Here is a 27,937-nt window from a genome sequence, read left to right as displayed (position 1 = left end):
CCCACCCCCCACCACCCAAATACAAACAATTGATTGTCAGCAAAACCATTCCACACAATTATATTGTTAGACACAACTCTTCTATTCAACATAACACAACACAACTGGTCTATACAGAGGAGCTACCTTAATGCGAAGGGAATGGTGAATATTTTGGTGCCCATTTGGTATAGTGGGATATTCTTTCACGTGTATTGCGTCAACACAAATGCTAGTCATTAACAATAACTCAAAGGGAAACAAAACTCAGAAGGGTCAGACAGTCTTTAGATTCCACATTAAAATCATGCTCAATCCTTGTGTAAACAACTAAAAATATTTTAAGTTCTTAATGTTGGGCAATGTATTATCTTCTTGTTGAAGAAATGGATAATACATTCATTTAACCATCGCTATTTCCTCTCTTGAATTGATCTTTCAGAGTATTGTTCCACCTCATCCTCACGACATGTAATTGAATTGACGTTTACCACTGTTTTGGTTTCCTTACTGTATTAAATGCAAAGGGATTCAATGGTCTTGATATGAGGCAGGAACTGTGGTGGGCAGGCACTTCCTGCTGCCAGCTGGCATCTTGCCATTATTCTGACTACCCATGATTTACTACAGGGCTGAATCAGGCGAGGAACTGTGATCCACCAGTTACAGTGGCTGCAGGGCAATTAGAACAAGCTGCTTCATTCTTTTCTTCAAATAAGTTGCTTTATTCTTCCTGACATCTGTTGTTACAAACTGCACCTTTGTTTTCTTTTAAGTTTGGAAAGTGCGACTCAAAGCTGGATTTCAATTACTCAACTTTTTTTTTAAATCTTTCTTGCGATGCTAAACCATTGACTTCCAACATTTTCCAACAGGATGATGCTAGTGTCTGAAATGTACTGTAATCAAGACTTGCTGAAGAACAACAGTGGTTTGCGGAATAATACTGTTGCATTTCTAGTAATGACTTAACCCTGCAGAATAGCTGTGGGCCTGAGGCAGACATGGCACTCAAAACTTGAACACATAGCCAAGTCACACCTTTGATAGTGTCTTGTCCAGTCACTGTATAATCTTCCTAAATGTGGACTTTTTGAAATTGGCTTTAAAAATGAACATTGCTGTAAACATGGCCACTGAGAATCAGGTGACTCTTGAAATTACTGCATAGACAAAGAAGTGCCTTAGGTTTTCCAGAAACTTCTCAATGTAAAATGACCGTAGATGGCATATAGGAGACAAAACTAATTTTGGAATTTACAGCTACATTTGTATTCACCAAATCTCAAAATCAGTAGCAACACCGCAACCCAAAAAAAAACGCCCATGGGCTCAACCATTAACAAAGAGAGGCACAAAAAAAAAGTGTTGGTTTCTGACATTGAGTCATTTTTAAAAGACATTTGATACATCATAGGAAATATTTGTTCACCAACACTTCTGGGCTGTATGAATTCTGTGATGAAATTGAAGTAATGACCATGTGGTTACATAATCAAAATGGAATTCAGGTAACAATTCTTAATACTCCAAAGGAAAAGGCAAAATCAGGACAAGCTGGATAAAAATCAGGAAAGGATGGACTATCCCTTCAACTAGAGGATGTGAATCCTGCTTAACAACTGGAGAATGGATGGGACTAAAACGTTTTTGCCAGAAAAGGTTCATCTCCATTAAAATGGCAATAACCTCATCTACAATGCTTCTAACTTCCGATCTTCTCCAAAGAACCACAAGAGGAAACTCATCCAGACCTGCAATGCATGTATCCTAAAGGTTTATTTATCAACATGATTTACCTCCTATTATTCCATGAACAATTAAATTTCATTATTCAATTTCCAGAATCCATCCCTACATGTGTGCGCGTATCTGCCTGTATGAGAGTGTTTCTCATTGAGTTTACATTCTGTTGTACGAATAAATGCTTTTCTTTTAAACTTACTTATCTCTTATCTTTTTTTTAAAGTAAAGAATCTCTACAATACTCTGACAAATATATGCATTATTGTGGACAATGGAGAGGTGAGAATATAGGTGAAATGTCACCCTCCATTTCTGTAACAATAGTTTAGTTAATTTGGGATAAAAGTGGTATCTTAGCCATTTCTTTCACTGAAGCTTTGTCCAAGTTGACCCAGTCTTCCAAACATCATAGGACAAGATATGACAGGGGTGGGATGGATCTGAATTCATATGTTTGCTTTGCTAATTCTGAATAATCAAAGTTCCTAAGTCAGAACACACAAGGGATACACAAAGTAATGCAGTGGCTATGCACGCTAGAGAACACAAGTTCAAAAACTGCTATTTCAACATTTCAAATTAATCTTACAAAAAACCTTTAAATGAAAAGAGGGCAGGAGAATCACAAAGCTATCAAATTGTCACAGAAACACAGCTGGTTCAAGTAAAGTCTTTTAGAGACAGACACCTGCTCCCCTTAACCAGTCAGGCCGGGCATGGGATTCTAGATCCTTAACAATCTGTTTGCTGACATGGCGATATCAAATCTACTGAAACTCAAATCTCAACACTAACTGCTTAGGGGAACTAGCAATGGGCACTAAATCTTGTACTCACCAGCTTATATCCTGGAACTGAAAATAAAAGGAAAAGCAAATAAAAAAGGTACTTTTATTGCCCAATTGATATTAAGAAAATTCTGGTTATCCAACTCAAAATCGACTGGTCCACAATGTTGGTAAGTCATAAAGAGAAACAGGTCAGCAGAGTATGGAAATACCGGGCTGGAGAAGAACATGAATTTACAGTTTATAGTCTTTAATTCTTAACAACCATCAGGCCTAACAGAAACTACACAGCACAGCCATTAGAACTGAAAAGTCTGATTAATATTCCAGGCATAAAGTCTTTCCAGACACTAACACTGACCTCTGAAGAAAAATCTTAAACAGAAACATGAATCAATGTTTTCCTATGACAGATGCAAGTGGCATATGTTCAGAACGTTTCACTTTTATTTCAGGTTTCCAGCATTACAACTCTTAAGTTTAATTTTTTTGGAAATTTAAAGTCTACCACAAAATCAAATACTATAACAATTTCACACAATTTAAAACCTCATTTTATGTCCAGAAATCACTCGAATACAGATATTTGATTACTGGCGCATAACTTGAAGCTCATACCATGACTGCAATCTATCAAAAGAAAGGCAGGATAAATCATGACTGAAATGGGAGATCCAAAGTATCCTAACTACTGATGTCCAAGGTTTTGATGTTGATGTGAAACAGAATCAACGCTTCTTAGCCGAGAGTGCTACAAGACATCTTTCCATCAAGTTATACATTCTCTCTCAACAAAGGAAAAGGGGAAATGTCAGCTATCTCAGCATATATTCAAGATTACACAAAATATATCTTTCAGTAAAGCTACAGAATTGGTAAGCTCGAAGCACATGCTAGGAAAAAACTCTTTCCAATCTCAGATTTCTTCTTGGAGCCTTCTTGATTTTTACAGCGGTAAATTATCCAAATAAATCATAACTTCCTTACATTACAGAAGTGAATGTAATGATGGAACCAGAAGGAATGGGAAGAAGAACTACCTTTGTCTTGTTGGCTCATCACACTAATAGCTGCTACCAAAAGACGTCAGAGTACCCACTACATTGAAAAGGTTCTATAAGCTACTGAACTGTTGGCATGGATATGCTAGTAGCCAGTGGCTAACTGAACATTTAACTGGTTCCAACAATCACACTGCATTTGTTTGAAACTAAGTACATAGCCAGGACAAAAATCAAAGATATTTTAAAATCCAATTTTAATATGGGTAAGGAATTTAATGAAGCTCATATTACAATATCAGTTCTAAGAGTCCAAAGTTTGTCAATGAATATTTTAGTACTTGATCCGACTACTGCTAGGATCTACAGTTCAAGTTTCAGTATTAATCAGAATCTCCAAACATCTATCTCATGCCAGCACTACACATCATGTGGGGCATTACCAAACTTCAACTTAGTTTGTTGGCTAGTTGAGGGACATTAGCCTGTTAAATAATCCATTGAACGTCAAACATTCTGAAACATTAGGACTTCCTTCAGGTAAATACTTACGGTAGCACACATTCAGAGTGTGCATTACAAGTATTTAATTGTTTTCTCTTAAACTTAAGTGAGAAAAGTGTTTATTTCCATAATCATCTGATGGTTGTCTATGGTCATGAAGAATTGGTTAACGTTAGATAACCAGAAAATGTAAACAGCTCATTTAAATATAGAGCAAGGGCATCTCTCAAGAATAAAATTAATATTTCACTTTCTGATGTGGGGCAACTGGACTTGAAACATTATCTCTGCTTCTGTCTTCACAGATGATACCAGACCTGAGTTTCTTCAGCATTTTCTGTTTTTGTTTGTTTTGCATTTCATCTAATTAGAGTCCTAGCAGGTTAGTGCGACACATACGTAAAACTGTTTCTCAGATTTAATTCTAAACAAACTGTATTTGACATTTTTCTTTTAATGGATGGAAAATTCCTTATTCATCTTTGCTCCTGGGCACTGCGGGAAAGCAATATGGTGAAAAACATATTGTTGAGGCGGGTTCGTGTGTGGCTAGCGTTTTACCTGAAGTCCAACTGAGTCACAATGACAGTGTTGTTGAGTGCCAACCTAGGCCTGCAAGTTTAAAGAAGCTCCTGAATTTATGGATTTTAAAACACAATTCAAATTTAAAAAGAGAATCTTCCAATATTCACAGAGACTTTCCCCATTCTTAAAAACAAGCTCTCTGCTGTAGTGAAAACTCAATTTACCCTGTTAATCCATGAAGGGGATTGAACTTGGGTTTGTTAGAATTATAAAGTTCTAAACATAAAGTGCATTGGGCTCTTTAACCTTGTGTGTACTTGTAGTTGTATTGATGTTAACAGATGGTCCCAGTGTTACTCTGACAGCGGGCTCTTCAGATCCACCAACCGAGACACATCATGGAATGTGAATCACCATCATGGGAAATATCTGATTCACTAATTTGTAACTATATCACAGACCAGAGGAGACAATGTCAGCAGAAGCATCTTCCAGAAAGACTGCACTGCACTGCACTCTCCGGAAAGATTTTGGAAGGAAAATAAGTGTCTTTGAGTAAATCGAGGAATTGAGGAAGCCATGAATGAAAACCTTCACAAAAATAGATGTCTACTTCTTTATATCTGATTCTGCTAAGATAGTAGGAAATATTAATTCCACTTACACCTCTAAATCTCTACGTCTGATCCTGCTGAGAGAGTAGGAAATATTAATTCCACTTCACACCATATTGTGTGCTTGTAAGTACCAATTGGGACAGGAAGTTAAAAGAGGTTTTTTTTTTCCCTGTGCAACTCTATGACTAATTAGCCCTTCTTGGCATTTCAAACCTGCTAGTGTGCAATTTCATCAACTGACTAGAATTAAAACTGCAGTAAATAATGTTAAAATATTCCAGAGGCTAAAGGTCATCTAGTTTTAAGAACGTTTTAATTGTCCTGCAAGAAAATATCAAATAATTAAAAACAAAATGGAATAAACTTCACTGATGTCCATATGTAATCTGATGAAGTTAACCTCTCCCTCATCTCTGACGTTACAAGGAGCTGATGAAAATCCAGGGGCTCAATGGCAGCCACTCACATTCTCAGTACCTTGTCCACCATTTAGCTGAAAGTGTTTCAGCCAATCAGCATTCTTAAATGAGTAACTACTGAAGATCCACCAAAACAAAGTAAAAATGTACAAATGGTCTAATAAAAGCCACACGTTTTCTGTCTAAAATAATTCTACTGAAAAAATTCGCTGAGTTAATCAAATAGTACTGGTTGGCAAGTCTGAATAATTCCCAGAGCAGCACAATTTTATGCAACTTGTTTAAACAACTCCTTGCTTTGTGGGAGCCCTAGAAGCTCAACTTCAAAGCTATCCATTTATCACAAAACATTCTGGCTCCCGCAGCAGAGGTCCATGATGCATTTCAATTAAGTACAAAGTGAGGTTAATCCCATCACCATCTGGGTTTAAGATTTTAAAAAAGATAAGGTGTGATCTCGAGACAGTCACAGATCATTTTGTGACAGTCCATATTAATTAATCTGCAAACTCAACTGACACAGGCATCCAGATGCCAATGTGAATGGGGCTTGGTCCCAATACAAGACATAATTTGAGTAAATTCATTATATGTATATACATATACACACACACACACACACTAAACACAGCCTCAATATCAGGTCAAACCTGTGTGACACTTTTTATGACACTTGGACCAATCCTCTTTCGATATCAGGGATGGTGTTCAAAGTATCAGCAACATTAAAACAGCAGTAATCGATAAGATGGGTTATCATAAAAAGGAAGAGAATGCAGGGTCAAATTCATCTGGATTTCAATATTTCAATTCATTGAGCCCGTTCTTAATTGAATTTTTTTATCGACTTAAAAATATCTTAATTGGAATTTAAAAATATTTAAAATATTTAGAAACCCTGTCTCAGGCTAAAAAGGAAGAGAATGCAGGGTCAAATTCACCTGGATTTCAATATTTCAATTCATTGAGCCCCTTCTTAATTGAATTTTTTTATCGACTTAAAAATATCTTAATTGGAATTTTAAAATATTTAAAATATTTAGAAACCCTGTCTCTGCTGTCACAAAGATTTGACCTCGATGTGTATTCTATACCATCACCCTGTTTTGCAAGTAATTGGGTTCCAGGCGTGGAATTTAAAATGCAAGCCATGATCGAGTCTTATTGCTCCTGCATGTCACTTGCACTGTTTGCTTGCCCGTAGTATGCCCACCCCTCTCACCCAGAAGCAATAATCACATCACAGGGATTGGTTCACTGGCTCAACATTCTGAGGAATGGCAAAGTTTAAGAGCATTTAGAGGGGGCCCCAAGCACAGGCTTTTGGGTAAGCTGTGCTGAGAATGGAATGATTGTTACATTTAAAATAAAAACTGCTTCTGAGCCCAGGCTATGTCATGAATAACCGGTACGTTGATGGTCTCCATTTGCACTCAGACCCGGTTAGAGTAGTGGCAACTGTGAGAATGGTTGGTCAGCAAGTTTTGCTCCATTTGCACTTGAGAATGTGGCGAGGAGGGAAGAGGGCATTCATCACAGGGTGAACCTTGGAAACAAAAGCACACTGTTTCAGTCAGAAAGTAGAACAGAATACAGAACAACCTCGACTATCCGAACGAGATGGGTGGGAAGTATTTTGTTCGGATAACTGATTGTCCGGATAACTGATAACATCTTTACAGGACCTTGTGATCTTGTTCAGATAATCCAAAATTTGGATAATTGATGTTCAAATAACTGAGGAGAAAGTGAGGACTGCATGATTTCCGATGAAGGGCTATGCCCTTGGATGCTACCTGACCTGCTGTGCTTTTACAGCACCACACTCACGATTCGGATAACTGAGGTTGTTCTGCATAACTAGAAGTAATCAGAAACAAACTATCCAAACTAAAATACAGCTTCTTTGTTCCGCAGGGACATTTGCTACATCAATAAAAATTTAAAAACAAATGTTGGTCCATAGTGCAAAGTACATCTAGCCCCTGAGAAATGGAACTGCTGTTGTTGATTGCATGCCCAGATAAACAGAGCTGGTATTACTAAATGAAAACTCTTCAAGGCCGAGTTGGCTACAAGAGAACCCACCTAGTGGCAGAAGTTTCAAACTTAGTGAAGATCTGGCTAAATTTGGTAATCCCATATCTGAAGCAGGCAAGTCCACAGTATTGCAAGGCATTGTTAATGCCTGACCAGCCAGTCTCATTACATTAGGTTGCCTGGCAACAATAACAGACCACTGCAGCTGAAATCCTCCTCACGCAGTTCCAGATGACTCAAGGAACCAAATCCTGACAAACTAGGGCTGAGCAAACAACAGTGAGCTTACCAGTGTTCCATGCTGCTGCAATGTTTGGCAGTTAAATTCAAATGGTGCATCAACATTTTTGATTTGATTTGATATATTATTGTTACCTAGGTATAGTGAAAAATTTTGTTTGTGTGCAACACAGGCAGATCATGTCATACAAAGTGCATAGGGGTAATAAAAGAGAGGAATACTTGTTAAATACAAGTTTAATTAAGGACTTCTTTGAAAATATCATGGTTCAGGCAGTTTGGTTTCTGTTAAGCTTACACGTAACATGGAGTTTTAGCTCTGTCCAGAACAATTGGATTTTCAAGAATAAAGTAATGACTTTCACTTCATATATAGTGATGAAATTGAAGAGTCAATTCATATTGCCAGCACTTCCAATGCTGAGGATAACTGGTGACACCGAACCAAAGCAGATTTTGGGTAATGTAAAGTTAAATAGCTTTGCATTTCTCTTTTTAAAGTTTGAATATTCCCCCACCTGCCTTAAAATGAACAGTAGGGTAGATCGCATTTCTATCTCAGGGTTGAACACTTTTAAGGTCATCAATTATTGGAGGCCTTAGGAAAGTCTGAATATTGTTCTCCCTTCCATTTTTATGCTCAGAACTCCCTGTATTCCACCAGCTGAAGGAAAAGAGTGCAACTTGAATTTTAGGATATCTTCATAATCTATATTTCGTGACTCCTTCAAACTCTTCCGTGTTCCCATGGCTCATTAGGGATCTAATTTACATCCCCTCACCATGGCATAGCATGGCTGATCATCATTACCTGTTGAAACAATGATGCAGCCCATGCCAAATGAAGCTTAACGAACTGCAACATGATGCCGCATTGGACAGTTTCAAGAACCTTTGAAGAGAGGTCAAAAAATCCTTTGTTCTTTTAGCACTCTGCTGCCAGACATCTGAAATGGGCAAAAAAACAGAACGGGATCTACGTAAGGTAAATCTAGCTCTAAGCTTCCTCAGGGTCTTATATAGGACAAAGCCTTAACCCCTTAAAAGGTCACCAATGCAGGAGTGAATGAGGGATCCACAACATTGCAAGCCCCCATTATCTCAGGTGGAGAGGTCAAGTCATTTTTGTTACCGTATGAAGTGCAAGAAGGGTCAGAGTACTGCTTTACCCAATCCTGGGTCCTTTGCACCAGGGATGGGGTGTGGGTCATGTCTTTCTCCACAGAAGGTTGTAAAGCAATTTACCAAAGAGAATTCCCACACTAGGATGGGTCCTCACCATAATCAGTTAAAATGGCGCCATTTCCTACCAGTTCTGCCTATTGCAACTATATTGGCACTGCCACCCAGTAGCACAACCAGATGTTCAGCATCATGAAAATAAAACAAAGAAGTGTCAAAGCTGGAACTCAAACAGAAACAAAACAGAATCTGCAAGAGAGGCTTAGTGGGTCTGGCAACATCAGTGGAGAGAAAGCAGAGTTTGAGCCCTTGAATGGACCCGAAATGTTGACTCTACTCTTCACAGATGCAGCAAGGCCTGCTGGATTTCTCCAGCAATTTTGCTCAGGAGCATGCTCAGACTCAAACTGGCCCTTATAAGACCAACTCTCCACTCAAAAAATATGGGGCGCACCTTCAAACATTCCCAAGGATATTGAAATTAAATCTGGAAAGGAGCTTTTCTTATAAAGGGAAGTCATTAACCAGCTTAATCCATCTTACCCTGTTATGGTCTGGTGGTGGAATAATTAATCCTGCCTGATTTTAACACTCTCAGCATACCCTTAGCCCAACAGCTCTGTGGCATTCATCAGTAGGCATGCACACTGGTGAAGGAGGCCAGCGGTCAGAATACAAAGACCATGATTTTCCAATGGCCAAGCATTCAGAGCCATTGGTTTCTTAGTAAATTCCTGGAGGATCCAGTCTACAATAGGAAGAGGACATCAATAATAGAAGTGGATGAAGCTCATAGCCTTTATACTTCCCAATTTGCACCCACTGCCAAAAACGTATTCAGGGAGCAGTGGAGAAGCTTAGTCCAACATCTTCACAAATCCTTACCATTTTTTGAATCTCCCCCTGGCACCAGCAGTGTCCCATGGCATGGACTGGTTGGTGTATTCTGCACTGACCCCTCCTGACTGGTGCCCAACTGCAGTTTCCTCATGTGACGTATCACAGCTGTGGCATTAAAAGCTTGCTGTCGGAAGACAATGGAAATAGCAAGGTGTTACAAATGATGGTGGCGATCGAGGATAAGTGGACAAGTGATGGAAAGATAAAGAGGAAGACACAAACATGCTGAAAAACTCTTTATTGCCCTCCTATATATAATGTCCACACCCCAATGAATAAGAAAGGATTCTGTTTCATTCCATGGGTTATCATACAGTGTGAAAGCAGGCCAATCATTCCACCAAGTCCACACCAACCCTCTGAACAGCATTCCACCCATACCCAGCTACCTTATATCCCTGTAGCCTTGCATTTCCCATTGCCAATCCACTTAAGCTGCACATCTTTGGACTGAGAGAGGAAACCAAAATACCTGGAGGAAACTAATGCAGACATGGGGAGAATGTGCAAACTCCACACAGACAGACAGATACAACACTGAACAATTTAATTCTAAACAACACTGCTGTCAAGTACCTACCTTCCATTTACTTTTTGCAAAGTTCTTTTTGATTTGGGCACTGACAGACTCGTGGATGTTCTTATCTAATGCAGTATCACCAGCAATCCTGCAGGATCAAAGGAAAGATCAGTATAAGAAAATGGACAAATGGAAACTGCTACTGTATGTGATAAATGAGCTCAATTGATATTATCCAACATAACTATACAACAGGACACACAAATGCAAGATCAAGATGGAAAATGCTCCATCTGGATCATTGTCATCGGGTCCATGCACAGGACTTGTTTCGGCTTTTTTTAAAAAAATCTCCAACCCGCTACAATATTAAATAATCATTTTACATTAATTCAGGAACTCCTTGCACCAACATTCCCTGCTTTTTTTTCCTCCCGGTGCACTCTGTTTATGAACCTTTCATCAGCACAGACAATGAATACGATTCAGTTCAAACCTTACCATGGATGCTGCAAGGCTTGGTCACAGGTATAGCGCTTGTTTGGATCTTTTTCCATCAAATGTTGAATAAAGTCTTTCGCTGAATTGAAAATAATTTTAAAAAACAGTAGTTATAAGATAGCTGGAGCTTTTCATGAATTGGCATCCCAGCTAAATATTCCCATGAACAACTAAGCTCACAGTGTGATATGGGGCTTTTGACAATCAACAGATTTCAGTCATTGCTGTCAGGGGAGATGGTGACTCAAGGATTTTCACAGGAAACAAGGGAAAGATAGGTGGATGAGTCCCTGCGGGTTACGCATTTTTAATCACTCAATAACTGTGAAGAACCAGTTTTGAGGTAGGGTCACTGGACTTGAAATATTACCTCTGATTTCTCCCCCACGGACATTGACAGACCTGTTGAGTTTCTTCAGCAATTTCTATTTCTGTTTGTTTCAGATCTCCAGCCTCTTCAATTCTTTGTTTTTAAATGACTATATCCAGAACCTGTTGGTGTCATTACCATAAATCACACAAACATACACACCAAAAGAATAGGCCATTCAGCCCCTCTAACCTGTGCTGCCATTCAATAAGACCATGACAAATTCCACATTCATACTTACCCCCAATAACCTTTGATTGCCCCGCCCAACAAGAATCTATTAGCTTTGCCTTCAAAGTATTTAATGACGCATCCTCCAGCATCTTCTGAGGCAGAGGGTTGTAAAGTTGTACAACCTTCTGAGAGAAAAAAACTCCTTTCCTCTCTGACCTGACAGAATGCCCACTAAGATTAAAACAGTCCCTCCCCATTTTGGGCTAAGGAAATAGGAGAACAGGAAACGCACTTTCTGCCTCTACCTCGTCATGACTGTTCAGGATCTTATAAAATTCAATCGGGTCACTCCTTGCACCTTGAAACCGCAGGGAAACAAGCCCATCTGTTTCACCCATGTTCATATGACAATCTACTTATACGAGGTGTCAGTCCGAACAGCTTATAGTCCATTAAACATGGAGGCCAAAACTGCACACAGCATATGAGATGTGTTCTCACTAATGCCCTGTATAACTGAAGCATAATATCCTTACTCTTATTCTAATTCCTTTCCTAATAAAGAACAGTATCCCATTAATCTTGATTATGTGCTGCACCAGAATAGTAACATTTTGTTACCAGACTCTGACCCACATTTTCCATATTAACACTTGCTTCCTTTATCTTATCTCTAATTTTTGTTATACCTCATCCTTCCACATTCGTTCCTGTGCTCCCACTATTTAGTTTAAACCACCATCTAATTCTCTAGTTATACGATTTACAACACAGGTTGCAGTATGGTCAGGGTGTATACCATCTCCACTTTCCCCAATGGCTCGGACTAGAGGAACCTTCTCTGGCACCAGTCTTTCAACTACATATTTATTTCTATAATTCAATGTGCCCTTTGCCAATTTACACAAGCACAGGTAATAATCCAGAGGTAAAAACTTTAGAGCTTCTATTTTTTAATTTCATGCCTAGCGCCTCAGACTATGCAGAACCTCCCTCCTTATTCTGTTGATGCGGTCAGTGTCTACATGGATCCGATCCCTCCCACTGCTGGTTCCTTGCAGCCCTGAGCAGATGTCTTGAACTCTGGCAGTGGATAGGAGACATAGCTGTACAGACTCTCGCTCTTTGTTGCAGAGAATAGCAACATAGCAACAAACAGCACAAGGAATCCATGGGGAGATAACAGCTAGACATTGACATATCAGATCCAGATGGTCTGTATCGCAGGAAATACAGCTGGGGAAAACACACAAACCTTAATTACTCAAAAAAAAACTTTGGAGAGAGGAATTATATAAAAGAGATGTACCATGACAATTTGAATATTCTTTATTCAATAAAGAGGAGTAAGCCAACAATTATAGGTAAATGCATTACTTGAGTTGAATATTAATTGGGTGAGCTCATAATTAATAGCATGAAATAAACAAAACACTAATTAGTGTGGTCAGCATGGTTTTCTAATTGTCAGGCCATGTATAATTGATTTTGTTACATGTCATGAATGTGCATACAGTTATTTGCAGAGCATTAGATAAAGTTCTGCAAAAGAATACTTGTTTCCAAAATTAAAGCCTGACTATTAAAGGGAACATAGCTGTAGCTGAGTGATTCAAAGGCAGAAAACAAGGGGCACAGGGAAGTGGATAGTTTTCCAGCCCACTTGCTGCAGGCATTACGTTGTGAAGGATCTGTGCTGGATCTCCTTTCTTTTAGATGAATTGACCTCCCTGTTCATGTCGACACAGACATAGGACGGGTGGTGGTGGTCAGAGTGGGAAGGATGCACAGTGGGCTGAAGGGTAACAGTCCAGAGATTGTGGAGAGAGATTTCAGAGAATTGTGAACTGGGGAAAAGAATGGTGAAAGGCAATATACCCCAGGAATAAAATCAAGAGAGGTATACTGCTGCAGCATTTCAGTTTCAAAAGGCAGGAGTATAGGAAACAAAGTTGTTGAAAAGGCAACAAAGATTCTAGACTTCATATGGGGCGTGGAACACTGAAACAAAGGAAATGGTGTTGAATTTGTGCCTGATATTTCCAACAACGGCACCTTCTTATTTCTGATATTGGTTAGGCTACAGTCAGAACAGAAAGCTATTTCTAATACACCACAATAGGAAGAATCTTAGGTGAGATAGTGAAGATTTAAGAATGATACCAGGAACAAGAAGTCACGATGATAAATTGAGACTTTTCAGCACTGAAATAGAGAGGAGATCAAGGAGCAGCAAAATCGACGTTTCGGGCAAAAGCCCTGAAGGGCTTTTGCCCAAAACGTTGATTTTGCTGCTCCTCGGATGCTGCCTGAACTGCTGTGCTCTTCCAGCACCACTAATCCAGAATCTGGTTTCCAGCATCTGCAGTCATTGTTTTTACCTAGAGAGGAGATCAAGCCTGCAACTCTGTGAAACACGTTTCTAAGTGTCTTATCAAAGTAGTCCAGGAGCTAACGTGGAGAAATACAATTGCTCGTTGATAAACACCATCGGTTCCTCTCACACTGATCATGATGGTATGTCACAGGGAGACATCTGCGAGTGCAAGTTGTTTATTGCCTTGCTTGTAAATTCAGTCCAAGACCCTCCACTGAGTGCACGACAGTAGCTGGATGTGTTCAGGATGATGTAGCGAGCAGAACCTACCTGAGTCTGAAATATCATCCCAATATGGAGAATCAAATTCATATTCGGCCTTTAGAATCTGCTCAAAGAGCTTTGCATCATTTTCATCGTAAAATGGAGGATAACCACACAACCTGAAGATGATGAGAGGGAGAAAGCAATAGTCAATGGGCAATCTTCAGTAAACCCTTTGAGTAGTAGCAACTTAAAATTAAATATTACAACTTTGATCAGCCTTTCCACTCATTGTAGCAAAATATATTAAGGTTGGTGAATGTAGAATTCACTTTTTTTTTGGTAGTCAAGCTATGCAGCAGAGGTAAGTTTCAGGGAGTCCTTGCTTAACATTGTCCTGTTCAGTATTGCTTCACTTTAAAGTTGTTGTTGTTATTGGGGTCTGAAAGAAGCTGGAAGATTTGGTTAAACACCGTTTGCTGAATTATTGGTCCCAGCTGTGATATTTCGAGGGACCCACCACCTCTGTCAGACTGGCGGCCAGTCCTTCTGCCAGCCTTCTGATTTGCAGTCATTCCATGTACTGTCTGAGCTTTACCTTGGGCACTACTTACCCCACAGACCACAACCTAACTGTTGCAGCCTGAGTGCCACTCAACACCTTGTCTGCCACCCAATGCCACCCCAATGTCCCCAGGACCTGCCCAGACATGACAGTGCACCAGTCACAGTGTCCTCCTCTCTTACCCAGAGGGCAGCAGACGGGACTGAACAACTCCAGGCTTGGGAGGCCTCACCAGTTCCCCCGCACTATCCCACTGGTGCAAGCACTCTGCAGCCCTGGTCATCAGCCCAGAGACAGAGAGGGAGAAAACACCAAGCCTAGCCGCGACCCACTCCTTGTTGATTGCAGCCAGCAGAGGGGGTGACCCCAGAAAGTTGGAGTTGAAGAGGACCCTGTGGATGGTGGTAGCTGGAATAATGAACTCACTAAGCAAAGGCCCCAGTCAGTGTCCACCTCAGACTCCACTCCCAGAAGGTCCACAACTGGCGATTCATGTGCAAATTCATTTTATTTTAACAGTTATTTAACAATAAGAATTTAACTTACTGCATGTCATTTTCCATCAGGGTCCAGTAGAATGTTTTAATACTTTTTTTCCTGCAAAGAAAGGTCCTGTGGAACCTAACTCCCATCTTAACATTGATTCCCATTCACATAAAGCCGCCTCACTTAAAGTTGGAATTTTCCAGAACGCAACTACAACTTTAAGTGAGAATTTCCAGGCCTGCTCCACCTGTGCCACAATCCCCGAAAACATTCCCATCAGTTTCAGGTTCTCATTCCAGGCAGATCTTTTAGTAACCTCTCCCTTGGTGAGATGAACAATTTGGAGCCAAGAGCTGAAAAATGTGTTGCTGGAAAAGCGCAGCAGGTCAGGCAGCATCCAAGGAGCAGGAGAATCGGGCATAAGCCCGACCTGACCTGCTGCGCTTTTCCAGCACCACACTCTCAGCTCTGATCTCCAGCACCTGCAGTCCTCACTTTCTTCCAATTTGGAGCTAAACCCGGTGCAGTTTTATTTTTCGAAATGGGAACACAGAGCTTCTGAATCAACTTGGTAACTGTCCCTGACCCGTTCCTCCCTCATTCCCAACAGCTTCCCCTGTGACATGTTCCCATGACAGTGCATATTGGCATGTTGACATAAAACAACATATCTCAAAACCCACAGACAATCAGTACTCACTTTTACAAGATGCCAGGTCGTTCCAGAGATTTTCAAGAGTCTGCTGCAGCAGTGGTAGATGTTACATGTTTTATACTTAGTTCCCAGTGAGCATTATCCCATCTCTACATAGGTCAGGGACAGTATAGGAACAGCTCACCATTTCTCAGTTAGGTCCTTTACTGCCTTCTGGATTCAACACAGTTCAAAAATTTCAGAATGTCATCTGTGGTCCCCATTTTGTTTCCTATTTTTTGTACAGTTCAGTGCAAACTGTTTTTGCTCTCAGATGCTAACTGTCAGACGCTCGTCTGCCATTTACATCTCCAGTTCACACAGCAGCTTGTTCCATTTCTAATCCTTTTGGCCCTGCACCATAAATTCTTTTATTCAGTCTCTCCAGGCCTCCCCACAATCTCAGGCCTTCCCTTTTGTACTATTCTGAAGCACAAAGGGACTTAAGAGTCCTAATGCAGGATTCACATAAGGTTAACAGGCAGATTCAGTTGACAGTTAGGAAGACAAACACAATATTAGCACTATATAGGAGCAGGGATCTACTGCTGAGTCTGTATAAGGTTCTGGTCAGAACACATTTGGATTATTGAGAGTCGCTTTGGGCCCTGTATCTAACAAAGGCCTTGGAGGGAATCCAGAGGAGGGTTTTGGATGTTCCCGGGGATGAAGGGCTTGTCATATGAAAGCATGAGGGTTTTGGGTCTATACTCGATGGAATTCGAAAGAGTGATCTGACTAAACTTACAGAATACTGAGAGGCCTGGATAGACTTGACATGGAGACTTAACAAGACGTTTCCACTGACAGGAAAGACTAGAACCTGAGGGCATAGCCTCAGAGTGAAGGGCAACGCTTTAGAACTGAGATGAGGAAGTATTTCTTTCTCCCAGAGGGTAGTTAATCAGTGAAGTTATTGCCACAGAAAGTAATAGAGGTGAACTCATTAAGTGTATTGAAAACAGAGGCAGGTAGGTTTGCAATTTTTGAGAAGATTTGTAGCTCAGGTTGAGGTTCAGGTTGTCAGTTTGCTCGCTGAGCTGACAGGTTTATTAATATGTTCTTGATTAGTAAGGTGATCAAGGGTTAAGACGTGAAGGCAGGAGAGTAGGAGAACATATCAAAACATATCATCCATGATCAAATGGCAGAGCTGACTTGATGGGCCAAATGGCCTAATTCTGCTCTTATATCTTCTGGTCTTATTCCTGCATCCTTTAACTCACTTAAAACCTGTGACATTTCTAACCTTCCCCAGTTCAGATGAAAGGTTATAGGCTTTCAGATGGTGCCAGGCCTGCTGAATATTCCCAGCAACCTTTGTTCGTTTTTTTACGTAAGGTTTTGAAAAGCTTTTAAGATGGAAGTGATGAGAATTTGCAGTCTCTGAAGGTCAGAAGAATGTAGTATTCTCTTCCTTAGAAACCAGGGGCCGAGTCAATTAAGGCCGTTAGATTTTTTAATAGACAAAAGGGCCAAGGATTATGGGAGACCGAGGGAGAGTGGAATGAAACCACACCAGATCAACCATGATCTTATTGAATGGTGGATCAGGCTTGAGGCACTGAACGGCCTACTCTGACCTTTAAATCCCATGTTCCTCGTTCTAGCATTCATAGCATTTTGCTTTTGGGATCAACCTTATTCATTTCAATAGGACCTTCCAGCCATCAGATCCAAGTCAATCATCCCAGGAATTTCGAGTGGATTTGACACATGGTTAAAGTCATTCAAAGAAAATTCAAATCCTAGTCTCTGCTGGATTAGTTTATTTCAAATCACAGATTTGAACTGAGAGATTCATTTGATCCTTTTCAAAACTGGATTCTGATGAAAATAACTTACAAAATATAAGAGATGACTCCTATGGACCAGCAGTCAACTGCTTTACTGTAAGGTTTCTGAGCCAAAACCTCTGGAGCTGTGGGAAAAATCAGAAAATTATGGATTAGCAGAACAGGTAACACAGCCCTCTCCTGACAGGCAGAACTGATAACACACGGTCCTCCTCTGACAGACAACAGGCAGAACAGGTAACACAGCCCTCTCCTGACAGGCAGAACTGATAACACACGGTCCTCCTCTGACAGACAACAGGCAGAACAGGTAACACAGCCCTCTCCTGACAGGCAGAACTGATAACACACGGTCCTCCTCTGACAGACAACAGGCAGAACAGGTAACACAGCCCTCTCCTGACAGGCAGAACTGATAACACACGGTCCTCCTCTGACAGACAACAGGCAGAACAGGTAACACAGCCCTCTCCTGACAGGCAGAACTGATAACACACGGTCCTCCTCTGACAGACAACAGGCAGAACAGGTAACACAGCCCTCTCCTGACAGGCAGAACTGATAACACACGGTCCTCCTCTGACAGACAACAGGCAGAACAGGTAACACAGCCCTCTCCTGACAGGCAGAACTGATAACACACGGTCCTCCTCTGACAGACAACAGGCAGAACAGGTAACACAGCCCTCTCCTGACAGGCAGAACTGATAACACACGGTCCTCCTCTGACAGACAACAGGCAGAACAAGTAACACTGCCCTCTTCTGACAGAGGACAGGCTGAATAGGTAACATTGAAAATGTGTTGCTGGAAAAGCGCAGCAGGTCAGGCAGCATCCAAGGAGCAGGAGAATCGACGTTTCGGGCATAAGCCCTTCTTCAGGCTCATGCCCGAAACATCGATTTTCCTGCTCCTTGGATGCTGCCTGACCTGCTGCGCTTTTCCAGCAACACATTTTCAGCTCTGATCTCCAGCATCTGCAGTCCTCACTTTCTCCCTGAACAGGTAACACTGTCCTCCTCTGCCAGACAACAAACAGAACGGAACCCTGGTGTAAAGAGGGCATATTGGTAGTGTTCCTAACTCTAGGTTAGGAGGCCTCAGTTCAAATCCCACCCACTTCAGAAGTGTGCTACTGCATCCTGGAGTAGGTTGGTTAAAAAAATATCTTCACTGACCGCAATCTAAATCTAAGCCCATTCCTCATTCAAACAACTCACCCATCTCCATTTCTGCTCAGTCTGTTTTCCTGTGTATGTCTTTCATTTACAGTGACTTATATCTTAATGTAAATCCCTGAGCATTTGCAAATAAACCCTGCTATAATGTAACTCCCTCACACCATTACATCTCTTCAATGAGATTAAGTAATGGTCTCAGAACACCTCAAACAATCAATAAGGCTGAAAGAAACTACACTGTCTCGATGACCCATTCCTCAAGCTACTTTCTTAGAGACCCCAGTTCACTGCGTCTCAAATGGTGTTAATTCCTGTGCTAACAATAGTCCTGGGGAAATCTTTTACAGACTGAGTTTTCGTCCATTTGATCCTTCTTTGAGTTACAAGTAAAATTCTCTCCCAACTTTTTTTTGAAGTTTCCTAGTTGGAAAATTGTCAGTCTGAAGAGGTTTACCGTCCTCCTATGGATGTCATCCCTCTAAAATCCACTCAGACATTCCTCTGTCCCCACAGTCCCACTACACACTAACCTACCTTGGCACAATCACATTAGGTGTGGAGTCTGTTTTAACATGCGCCACCCAGCATTCCTGGACAGCATTTAACATCAATCTTACACTCATACTTGTGGCTTGGTTCAAAACCAGAAATGTAGCTGGAGCATTGGCTCAAACCAAACATCAGCCTCTGGTTCCACATGGTTTGCAATTACCCTATTCATCCACTGAGTGTGCTCTTACTGACGTTTTCATTCTGACAAATAAGACCTGAGAAGAAAACTAATTCCACAAATTCTTGGGCCACAGTCGCTTACAAAGGCAAGAGATTAGGGAAAGACTCTTTTGACAGGTGAAGCAGTGGCCTAGTGATATTATCACTGGCCTCTTGACCCAGATAACGGGGACCCAGGTTCACATCTCACCACAGCAGATTAATTCAATAAGTATTTGGAATTAAAAGTCTAAAGATGACCATTGCCAATTAATGGGAAAACCCACTGGGTTCACTGATGTCCTTTCTTCCTTTAGGGAAGGAAGCTGCCATCCTTATTTGACCTGGCCTGTCTCTGACTCCAGATGCACAACAACATGGATGGTTCTGAACTGCCCTTATGCTGTCGTAGACAGTGATACGATCCTCCCGCGATTGAATTAAAAAAAAGCAACAACCAGCAAGTAAAGCCCTGGTTGTTCAGTCAGTACAGCATCAAATTTGGAGGGCTCTTGTAGTGCAGTGGTAGTGACCCTACCACTGAGCTAGGAAACCAAATGGCCTTCCTCTTCCATGAGCGCAACGTCCCCTCCAATAGGTTGACGATGTCCGCCAGCGTATCTCCTCTACTTCACACACCACCACCCTTGAACTCTATCCCTTCCATACAACAAGGACAGAATGCCCCTGATCCTCACCTTCCACCCCACCAACCTCTGCATACATCGCATCATCCTCTGCCACTTCCACCACCTCCAAACGAACCCCATCACCAAAGATATACTTCCCCCCACCCATCGGCATTCCAGAGAGACCATTCCTTCTGCAACTCCCTCGTCAGGTCCACTCCCCACCCCCCCCACCCCACTCCTGGCACATTTCCTTGCCACTGCAGGAAATGGAAAACCTGTGCCCACACCACTCCCCTCACCTCCATCAAAGACCTCAAGGGATCCTTCCACGTCCATCAGAAATTTACCTGTACCTCTACCAAGGTCATCTATTGCATCCATTGCACCTGGTGTGGTCTTCTGTACATCGGGGAGACAGGACGCCTACTTGTCGATTGTTTCAGACAACATCTCTGGGATACCTGCATCCACCAACCCAACCGCACCATGGCTGAGCACTTCAGCTCCCCATCCCATCAAGGACATGCAGTGCTGGGCCTCCTGCCAAAACCGTTACCACCTGACGCCTGGAGGAAGGATGCCTCATATTCCGCCTTGGGACCCTGCAACCACACGGGATCAATGTGGATTTCAACAGCTTCCTCATTCCTCCCCTCCCACATTATCCCAGTCCCAAGCCTCCAACTCAGCACCGCCCTCCGGACCTGTCCATCACTCCCCCCTCTGACCTATCACTTTCTCCCTCATCTTCATCCACCAATCACTTTCTCAGCTACCCTCCTCCCAACCAATCCCCCTCCCCTCTCCCATTTATCTCTCAGCGCCAGCCCACAAGCCTCATTCCTAATGAAGGGCTTATGTCCGAAATATTGATTCTCCTGCTCCTCGGATGCTGCCTGGCCTGCTGTGCTTTCCAAGCAACACACTCTCGAGCCTCGGTTCAAGTCCCACTTACTCCCGAAGTGGCTAATAGTGTCTATGAACAAAAAAAATCTAGAATGGGAAACAACACCTCTTATCATTTCTCAGGGACAAACGTAATGTTGACATTAGTGAATGAGTAAATCACTGCAGCGTATTCGGTCTGGTCTGCAGTGGTTGTGTGGACTTACCCACATATCCTGGGGTACCACATGCTGTGGACATCACACTACCAGTGCCCTCAATTTTCGACAGGCCAAAGTCACTGATCATTATTTTGGAATCTTCATCAACGCTGTAGTACAGCAGGTTCTCTGGCTACAGGGTTAAATGCAACAAAACATTCACTGAAAGCCACAGAGTCTTTCTATCGAGTGAGACACAGTGCAGAGCATATGTACAGACATTGCCAAACATTAAAAAGTAGAAGGTCTGAGCAAAGTATTCCAAATCAGGAGGGACGTGGTCAGAGTAGATGGGGAGAAACTATTCCCGCTCATGAAGGGATTGGAGAGTGAGAGGGAGTAGATGTAAAGTCATGGGCGAAAGCAGCAAAATAGACAATGACTGGGAGGTGAGGGTTCTGGAGTGCATTACCCAAGTGTGTGGTGGAGGTAACTTCAATCAAGATGTTCAGAGGGAATTAGACCCTTCACTAAAAAGGGAAAATGTGTAGGGTTATAGGGAGCATGCTGGAAATGGCACCAAGTGAAATGTTGAATGGGCGAGCTGGTACTGATATGATGGGCTGAATGGTCACTTCCTATACTCCAACAATTCTGTGATTCTGATTGTTTTAGCTTACTGGCTGGGGGGTAAATGCTCGGAGATTGTGAAATGTCCCATATAAACGCAGTCTTCCTTTATGTGGATGTGATAGCCGGTGTTTTTATTCAAAACCATAAAACATTGGAACAGATACAGGCCATTCAGCCCATCCAGTCTGCTCTACCATTCAACAAGTTCATGGCTGATCTGATCATTCTCAGCTCCACTTTCCTGTTTTTTCCCCATATCCCTTTATTCCCTCACTGTTTAAAAACCTCAGTCTTGAATATACTTAATGGCCCAGCTTCAACAGCCTTCTGCAATGAAGAATTCCACATATTCACAAGAAGAAGAAATTCTTCTTCATCTCTGTCTTAAATGGGTGACCCCTTATTCTGAGATGATGCTGCCTAGTCATAGACTCTCCCACAAGAGGAAATGACCTTTCCATATCTACCTTGTCAAATTCCCTAAGAATCATGTATATTTCAATAGGGTTACCTCACATTCTCCTCAACTCCAGTGAGTACAGTCCAACCTACGTAACCTCTCAGTGCCTCTGTACCTAGCATCAACCTTAAGAACCTTCTGCGGACTGCCTCCAATGCCAGTATATCCTTCCTTCGATAAGGGGTCCAAGGCTGTTCATGGTATTCAAACTGTGGTCTGACTGGTGCCTTGTATCGTTTTAGCCAAACCTTCATATTTTTCTATTTCATTTCCTTTTAAACAAAGGGAATTCGAAGGACAAAATTCCAATTATCTTCCTTATTACCTGCTGAACATAGATGCTAGCTTTTTGTGATTCAGGGGTGAGGATTCCCAAATCCCACAGTTCTGCAGCTTTCTGCAGTCTTTCTCCATTTAAATAATATTCTGCTCCTCTATTCTTTCTGCCAAAGATTGTAACCTCACGTTTCCCATATATTATATTCCATCCACCCAGCTTTTGACCACTCACTTAAACCTGTCTATATCCCTCTGCTGACCCTTTGTGTCATCCTCACCCCAAGCCTTCATATCCACTTTTGTACCATCTACCAAACTCTAGATTAGAGTGGTGCTGGAAAAGCACAGCAGTTCAGACGGCATCCGAGGAGCAGGAAAATTGATGTTTCAAGCAAAAGCCCTTCATCAGGAATTCCTGATGAAGGGCTTTTGTCCGAAACGTCGATTTTACTGCTCCTTGGATGCTGCCTGACCTGCTGTGCTTTTCCAGCACCACTCTAATCTAGACTCTGGTTTCCAACATCTGCAGTCTTTGTTCCTACCATCTTCCAAACTGGCTACTGTACATTCACTCTCCACATCCAAGTCATTCATATAAATTGTGTTAATAATTGCGGGTCCAGCTTTAATCCCTGTGGCACTGTTCAAAAGCTGAGAGACATTGAATGGAAAAAGTAATATAGGTGACCCCTGTATCCATGGGTGATACGTTCCAAGACCTACCCCGGATGCCCAAAACCATGGATAGTAGCGAACCCTATCATTTAAATGGGAAATCTACCTCCTCAGTAGCCCCCTGGAATTATTTCTGGAATGTTCTGTGTCATATTATCAAGGCGTGGTAAACTACGGATGACTGAAACTGTGGATACAGGGGGTTTTACTGTATACAGTTTCTAACCTGTGTAATGTCTGTCCTAGTACCCACATACCTTCAGGTCTCTGTGTACAATGCCCAGCTCATGCAGGTACGTGACAGCATCCAGGATTTGTTGGATCAACATACTGGCGTCTTTCTCTGTATAGAAGCCCTTATCCACTATCCTGTCAAACAGCTCTCCACCAGACACACTGTGAAAGATCAAGGGAAACACAATGATAGAGGGACAATGCACAATGATATTCAACATCAACGTATCGCTCCCATGAAGCACAATGGGAAATCCTATCCACACACTGAAAAGGACAAGATCTATGCTTCACATTATCGGAACAAATGCCGGAGACTTACCTAGTCAATATAAACAGACATAATCTAAATGCAGAGATGTACATTTACCATAATGCATTGCCATCAGCTACATTGAGGAGTTTGGTGCTATTCAAATAAATACCAGGAAGATAAGCAACCAGCCTTCTTGTGTGACACGCTTAATGCACTGCCTCCACACACATACCCAACACCACCAGTCAGACTTACACTCACTGCCACTCTGGTGTTAAATTAAAATGCCCTCGACTTTGAACAACTTGACTTTGAACAGACAACAATCTACAATCCCAACAAGCATCCACTTTTACTAAAACGGTGATGACAAATGGACAGTGCACTCTACAGTACAAGCCAAGTCATTACAAGCAGAGGGCCCTCATCCAAGACATTTTGGGCTCGGTTTTCTCTCAGAACAGATCCTCTTCAGATCTTTATTTCTTTAATTTCATTTCTTTATTTTTCTACATAATACAAAGATGGACTGCAATGTTTAAGTTTTAACTTTCTTCCTTTATTTTTCTACTTCATACCTAAGATTTCGTACCTCGGTCACTTTGTACATCAGATGGTGCTGGAAATGATGACATTGTACAATTTTCACTTTTCTTCTGTATTTGAGTACACATGACAATAAAATCTAATCTTAATTCTAATTTAAATTCGAACAACCCCTTCTTAGCTGCTGGGAAAATTCAAACTATGAGGTATGCGGCCAACATGGTTTGGAGATTTAGATGTATTTCTCCTGAAAATAAAATATAAATAATTCATTGCATTGTGCCGGCCCTAGTCTGGCTCCCGACCTACAGAAAGAATTTAGAGTCTTGCAGGAGTTAACAGTGTCATGTCACTTTATGTTTCATTACAAATGGAAACTGAACAAGGAATGCTCAAGTAACGGGGAAGGTCCCAACACTCATTTCTCGTGAACATCCAACAATATAATCGTCGGTGAAACAAATCACTCCAGTCTCTGGAATTTATAAAAATTGTAGGCACTTATAGGTGAGAAAACCAAGATCATTGGTTAGTGCAAGAAAACAGTAGCAAAGGATGATCTTGAGATCAGAGAATGAGTTTTATACAAACTAATGTATAGACCAGACAAATGGAGGCTAGCTCCTCACACTCTGCTGTCAGTGCAACCCTCTGCTCCACCTCGCTCTCTCAGAGATAGCCTACATCCCAATTCCCACTGGACCCTCAGCCCCCTGCCTATTCAAGGAGGAATAATTTTACTCAAAGTATAGTTCGAATGTGGAACCTGCTGCCACAGGGCTTGAGACAATTAGCAAACACACATTTGATTGGATTTGATCTATTGTTGTCACAAGTACTGACACACGGTGAAAATTGCTGCTTTCTGTGCAATGCAGGCAGAATGTACCGTACAAAGAGCAACAGAGTAAAAGAACCGAGTGCAGAATACAGTGTTACAGCCACAGAGAAGGTGCAGAGAGAGAGATCAGAATTAATATTTAAGAGGTCCATTCAAAAGTCTGCTAACAGCAGGGAAGAAGCTGTTCTTGAATCTGTTTGTAGGTGTATTCAAACCTTTATATTTAAGGAGAAGCTAGATCTTTGAAGGAGAAAGGAGCATTATTGATACGATTAGACGAAGTGGGAGAACGCTCTTGTGGAGCAAGCACATCAACACTAAGTAGATTGAGCCAAACAGTTTATTTATTGTAAAACTGTTGATTAAAACATCATCTGGACAAATGGAACCATACCACCACCTAGTGGTCACATTTTGGGAGCCCATTGTGTAGTGTGACAGCACCATCTACAGGACACTATGAGTATTTCTTGAGCATTGCTTGCATCCAACACAAGAAAAAATGAGAAGTGCTGGTGATAGTCAGCAGGTCTGGCAGCAAACCGAGGGGGAAACAGAGCTAATGTTTCAAGTCCAAAGGGACTGTTCTTCAAAACTGGATGTTCCAAACGTTAACTCCGATCCTCTCTCAACAGATATTGCTAAGTTTCTCTAGTATTTTCTGTTTTTATTTCTAATCTCCAGCTTCTGTATTTATTTCATTATTTTATTTGATCTCACAACTGCTGAGTTCCACATTTTCACCATTTTGGGAGCTGACCTCTAATCCAGAAGCTGAAGTGGAGCAAGCAGATCAATCATAAAAAAGCCAAAAAAAACCTGCAGAATTGGGAAATTAGAATCCCTACTGTGTAGACACAGGCCCTTCAGCCCACACCAACCCTTAAAAGTGAATTCCACCCAGACCCATTGCCCTACATTTACCCCGTACTCATGCACCTAACCTACACATCCCTGAACACTACGGGCAATTTATCACAGCCAATTCTCCCAATCTGCATATCTTTTGGATTGTGGGAGGAAACTGGAGCACCCAGAGGAAACCCACACAGACTTGGGGAGAACATGCAAACTCCATACAGACAGTCGTCTGAGGCTGGAATCAAACCCAGGTCCCTGGTGCTGTGAGGCAGCAGTGCTAACCACTGAGCCACCAGGAATCAGTAACAAAAACAGGATTGCTGGGAAAAACTTAGCAGCATCCATGGAGAGAAATCAGAGTTAGTGCTTCGGATCCAGTGACCCTTCCACAGAACCAGATCAATATCCTGGCAGCAAGCTGAGTAAAGAAAGTGTTCAGTGCCAAGCAGCTCACCCTCCCAGAACCACTCCGATCTACAAGCTTCAAGTTTGTCCCGATATTCAGCAGGAGCCCTGGATGATGCCACATGTTGTGCTCTACCAACTACTGGCAGCTGGTTCTTGTGATGGGGGTAGAGTGCTGTCTTCCTGTCTAAGTTACTGTTCGTTTTATATCCAGAGGTGCTCTTACATGCATCTGAACATTTATTCTTCCCATCACTAAATCATCTATGGTATTTTTTTCATCCATTAACCACCACCAGCAAATCATCAATGTTTTCCAACTGTTTAATTTATGTGCAAAACCCATTAGGGCAATACAGACCACCAAAGCTGACATAGAGGTAGGGAGAGCGTGAGGGGGCTAAATTAAAATGGAGTTGGAAGGAGAGATAAAGCACTACTTGCTGAGGTGCCCACCTCTCTCTAAAGAGTCCTGAAGAAGAGTTACACCCGAAAAGTTGACTTCTTTACTTCCTGATGCTGCCTGGCTTGCTGTGTTCTTCCAGCCTCCTGCCTGTCTACTTTGGATTCCAGCATCTGCAGTTTTTTTGTCTCTAACCTCTCTCTAAAGGCAGAAAGTATTTGTGGACATCGCTTGCTTCCTGCCCAAATTATTTTGAGTCAACTTGTTCAAAGGTGTTATCTCTAGTGCAGATGGGATATTAACCCAGGTCTCCTGGCTCAGAGATGGGACACTATCACTGCACGATACTAAGTCAGTGGGTCTATCTAATGAGTATTTGTAAAGGGTAAACCATTATTTGGTCTTAATGAGGGGATACTTGTCTATTGTGACAAGATATCCCTATTATTTTACAATAAACTGTAAATTTCATTGACACTTTAGGCAAAAAGACCAAGTCTATCAGGAGCCAAAGATGATTCTTTTCTCTCCAACAGGACCTTGTGCTAAACTGCTTCTTCTCCATCTATGTGGCATCATCAGGTTGGGTGAAGCGTTATGCAATCTCATTAACCCACTTCAGAACCACGAGCCTTTACAACAGACGCTTGCAGCTGCTCAAAACTTAAGAGTGAAAATGGAAGATAAGACAGCATTTCACATGCACAGTGAACCTGCCATTGACATCAGTGTACATGGCCTCCACCGCTGCTGTACTGTGGTCACAGTATGAACACTCTATGGGATACACTGCAACAACTCCACAACACTTAAAAGAGAGAGAGGGAGAGAGAGATGGTGAGAAACAGAGAAAGAGTGTGAGTGAGTGAATGGAGTTTGTGTGTATGTGTTTGATTTGCTTTATCTGGACGGATAAACGTTTAGATTGCTGGCTGTGTATGTTAACCAGTCAATGCTCCTTCACTGAACAAGTTTTAGTTTAAAAATGGACCAATAACAGTGTTTATTTAAAAGAACTTTGTTCTGCTGTGACCTCTGAAACCACAGCAGTAATGCTGTGAAAACACGGACACCTTAAACTTTCCCTCCAAGTCACACACAGCCCTGATTCAAATTGTTTTCTCATTCATTCATGAGATGCGGGCA

At 41.7% G+C, this 27,937-nt stretch overlaps 1 protein-coding gene across 1 annotated transcript in view; it reads right to left on the bottom strand.

Annotated features, from left to right (window-relative positions):
• Positions 1–19: 19 nt before the first annotated feature.
• Positions 20–27,937, bottom strand: part of LOC132822284 (calcium/calmodulin-dependent protein kinase type 1-like) — a 197,027-nt gene continuing 169,109 nt past the window's right edge. The window contains exons 5-12 of the mRNA XM_060835460.1: positions 23,503–23,641; positions 21,265–21,391; positions 17,678–17,753; positions 14,154–14,266; positions 10,963–11,041; positions 10,522–10,609; positions 9,927–10,065; positions 20–7,125 (exon numbers count right to left, since the gene is read on the bottom strand). Of these exons, the coding sequence (XP_060691443.1) occupies positions 7,013–7,125; positions 9,927–10,065; positions 10,522–10,609; positions 10,963–11,041; positions 14,154–14,266; positions 17,678–17,753; positions 21,265–21,391; positions 23,503–23,641 (874 nt within the window). The 3' untranslated portion in view covers positions 20–7,012. The remainder of the gene's footprint in view (positions 7,126–9,926; positions 10,066–10,521; positions 10,610–10,962; positions 11,042–14,153; positions 14,267–17,677; positions 17,754–21,264; positions 21,392–23,502; positions 23,642–27,937) is intronic.

This window comes from Hemiscyllium ocellatum, chromosome 14 (genome assembly GCF_020745735.1).
Source record: "Hemiscyllium ocellatum isolate sHemOce1 chromosome 14, sHemOce1.pat.X.cur, whole genome shotgun sequence".
In the NCBI taxonomy this organism is placed as follows: domain Eukaryota; kingdom Metazoa; phylum Chordata; class Chondrichthyes; order Orectolobiformes; family Hemiscylliidae; genus Hemiscyllium; species Hemiscyllium ocellatum.
The sequence above is the reverse complement of the archived record's forward strand: the minus strand, read 5'-3'. Positions and strand labels throughout refer to the sequence as shown.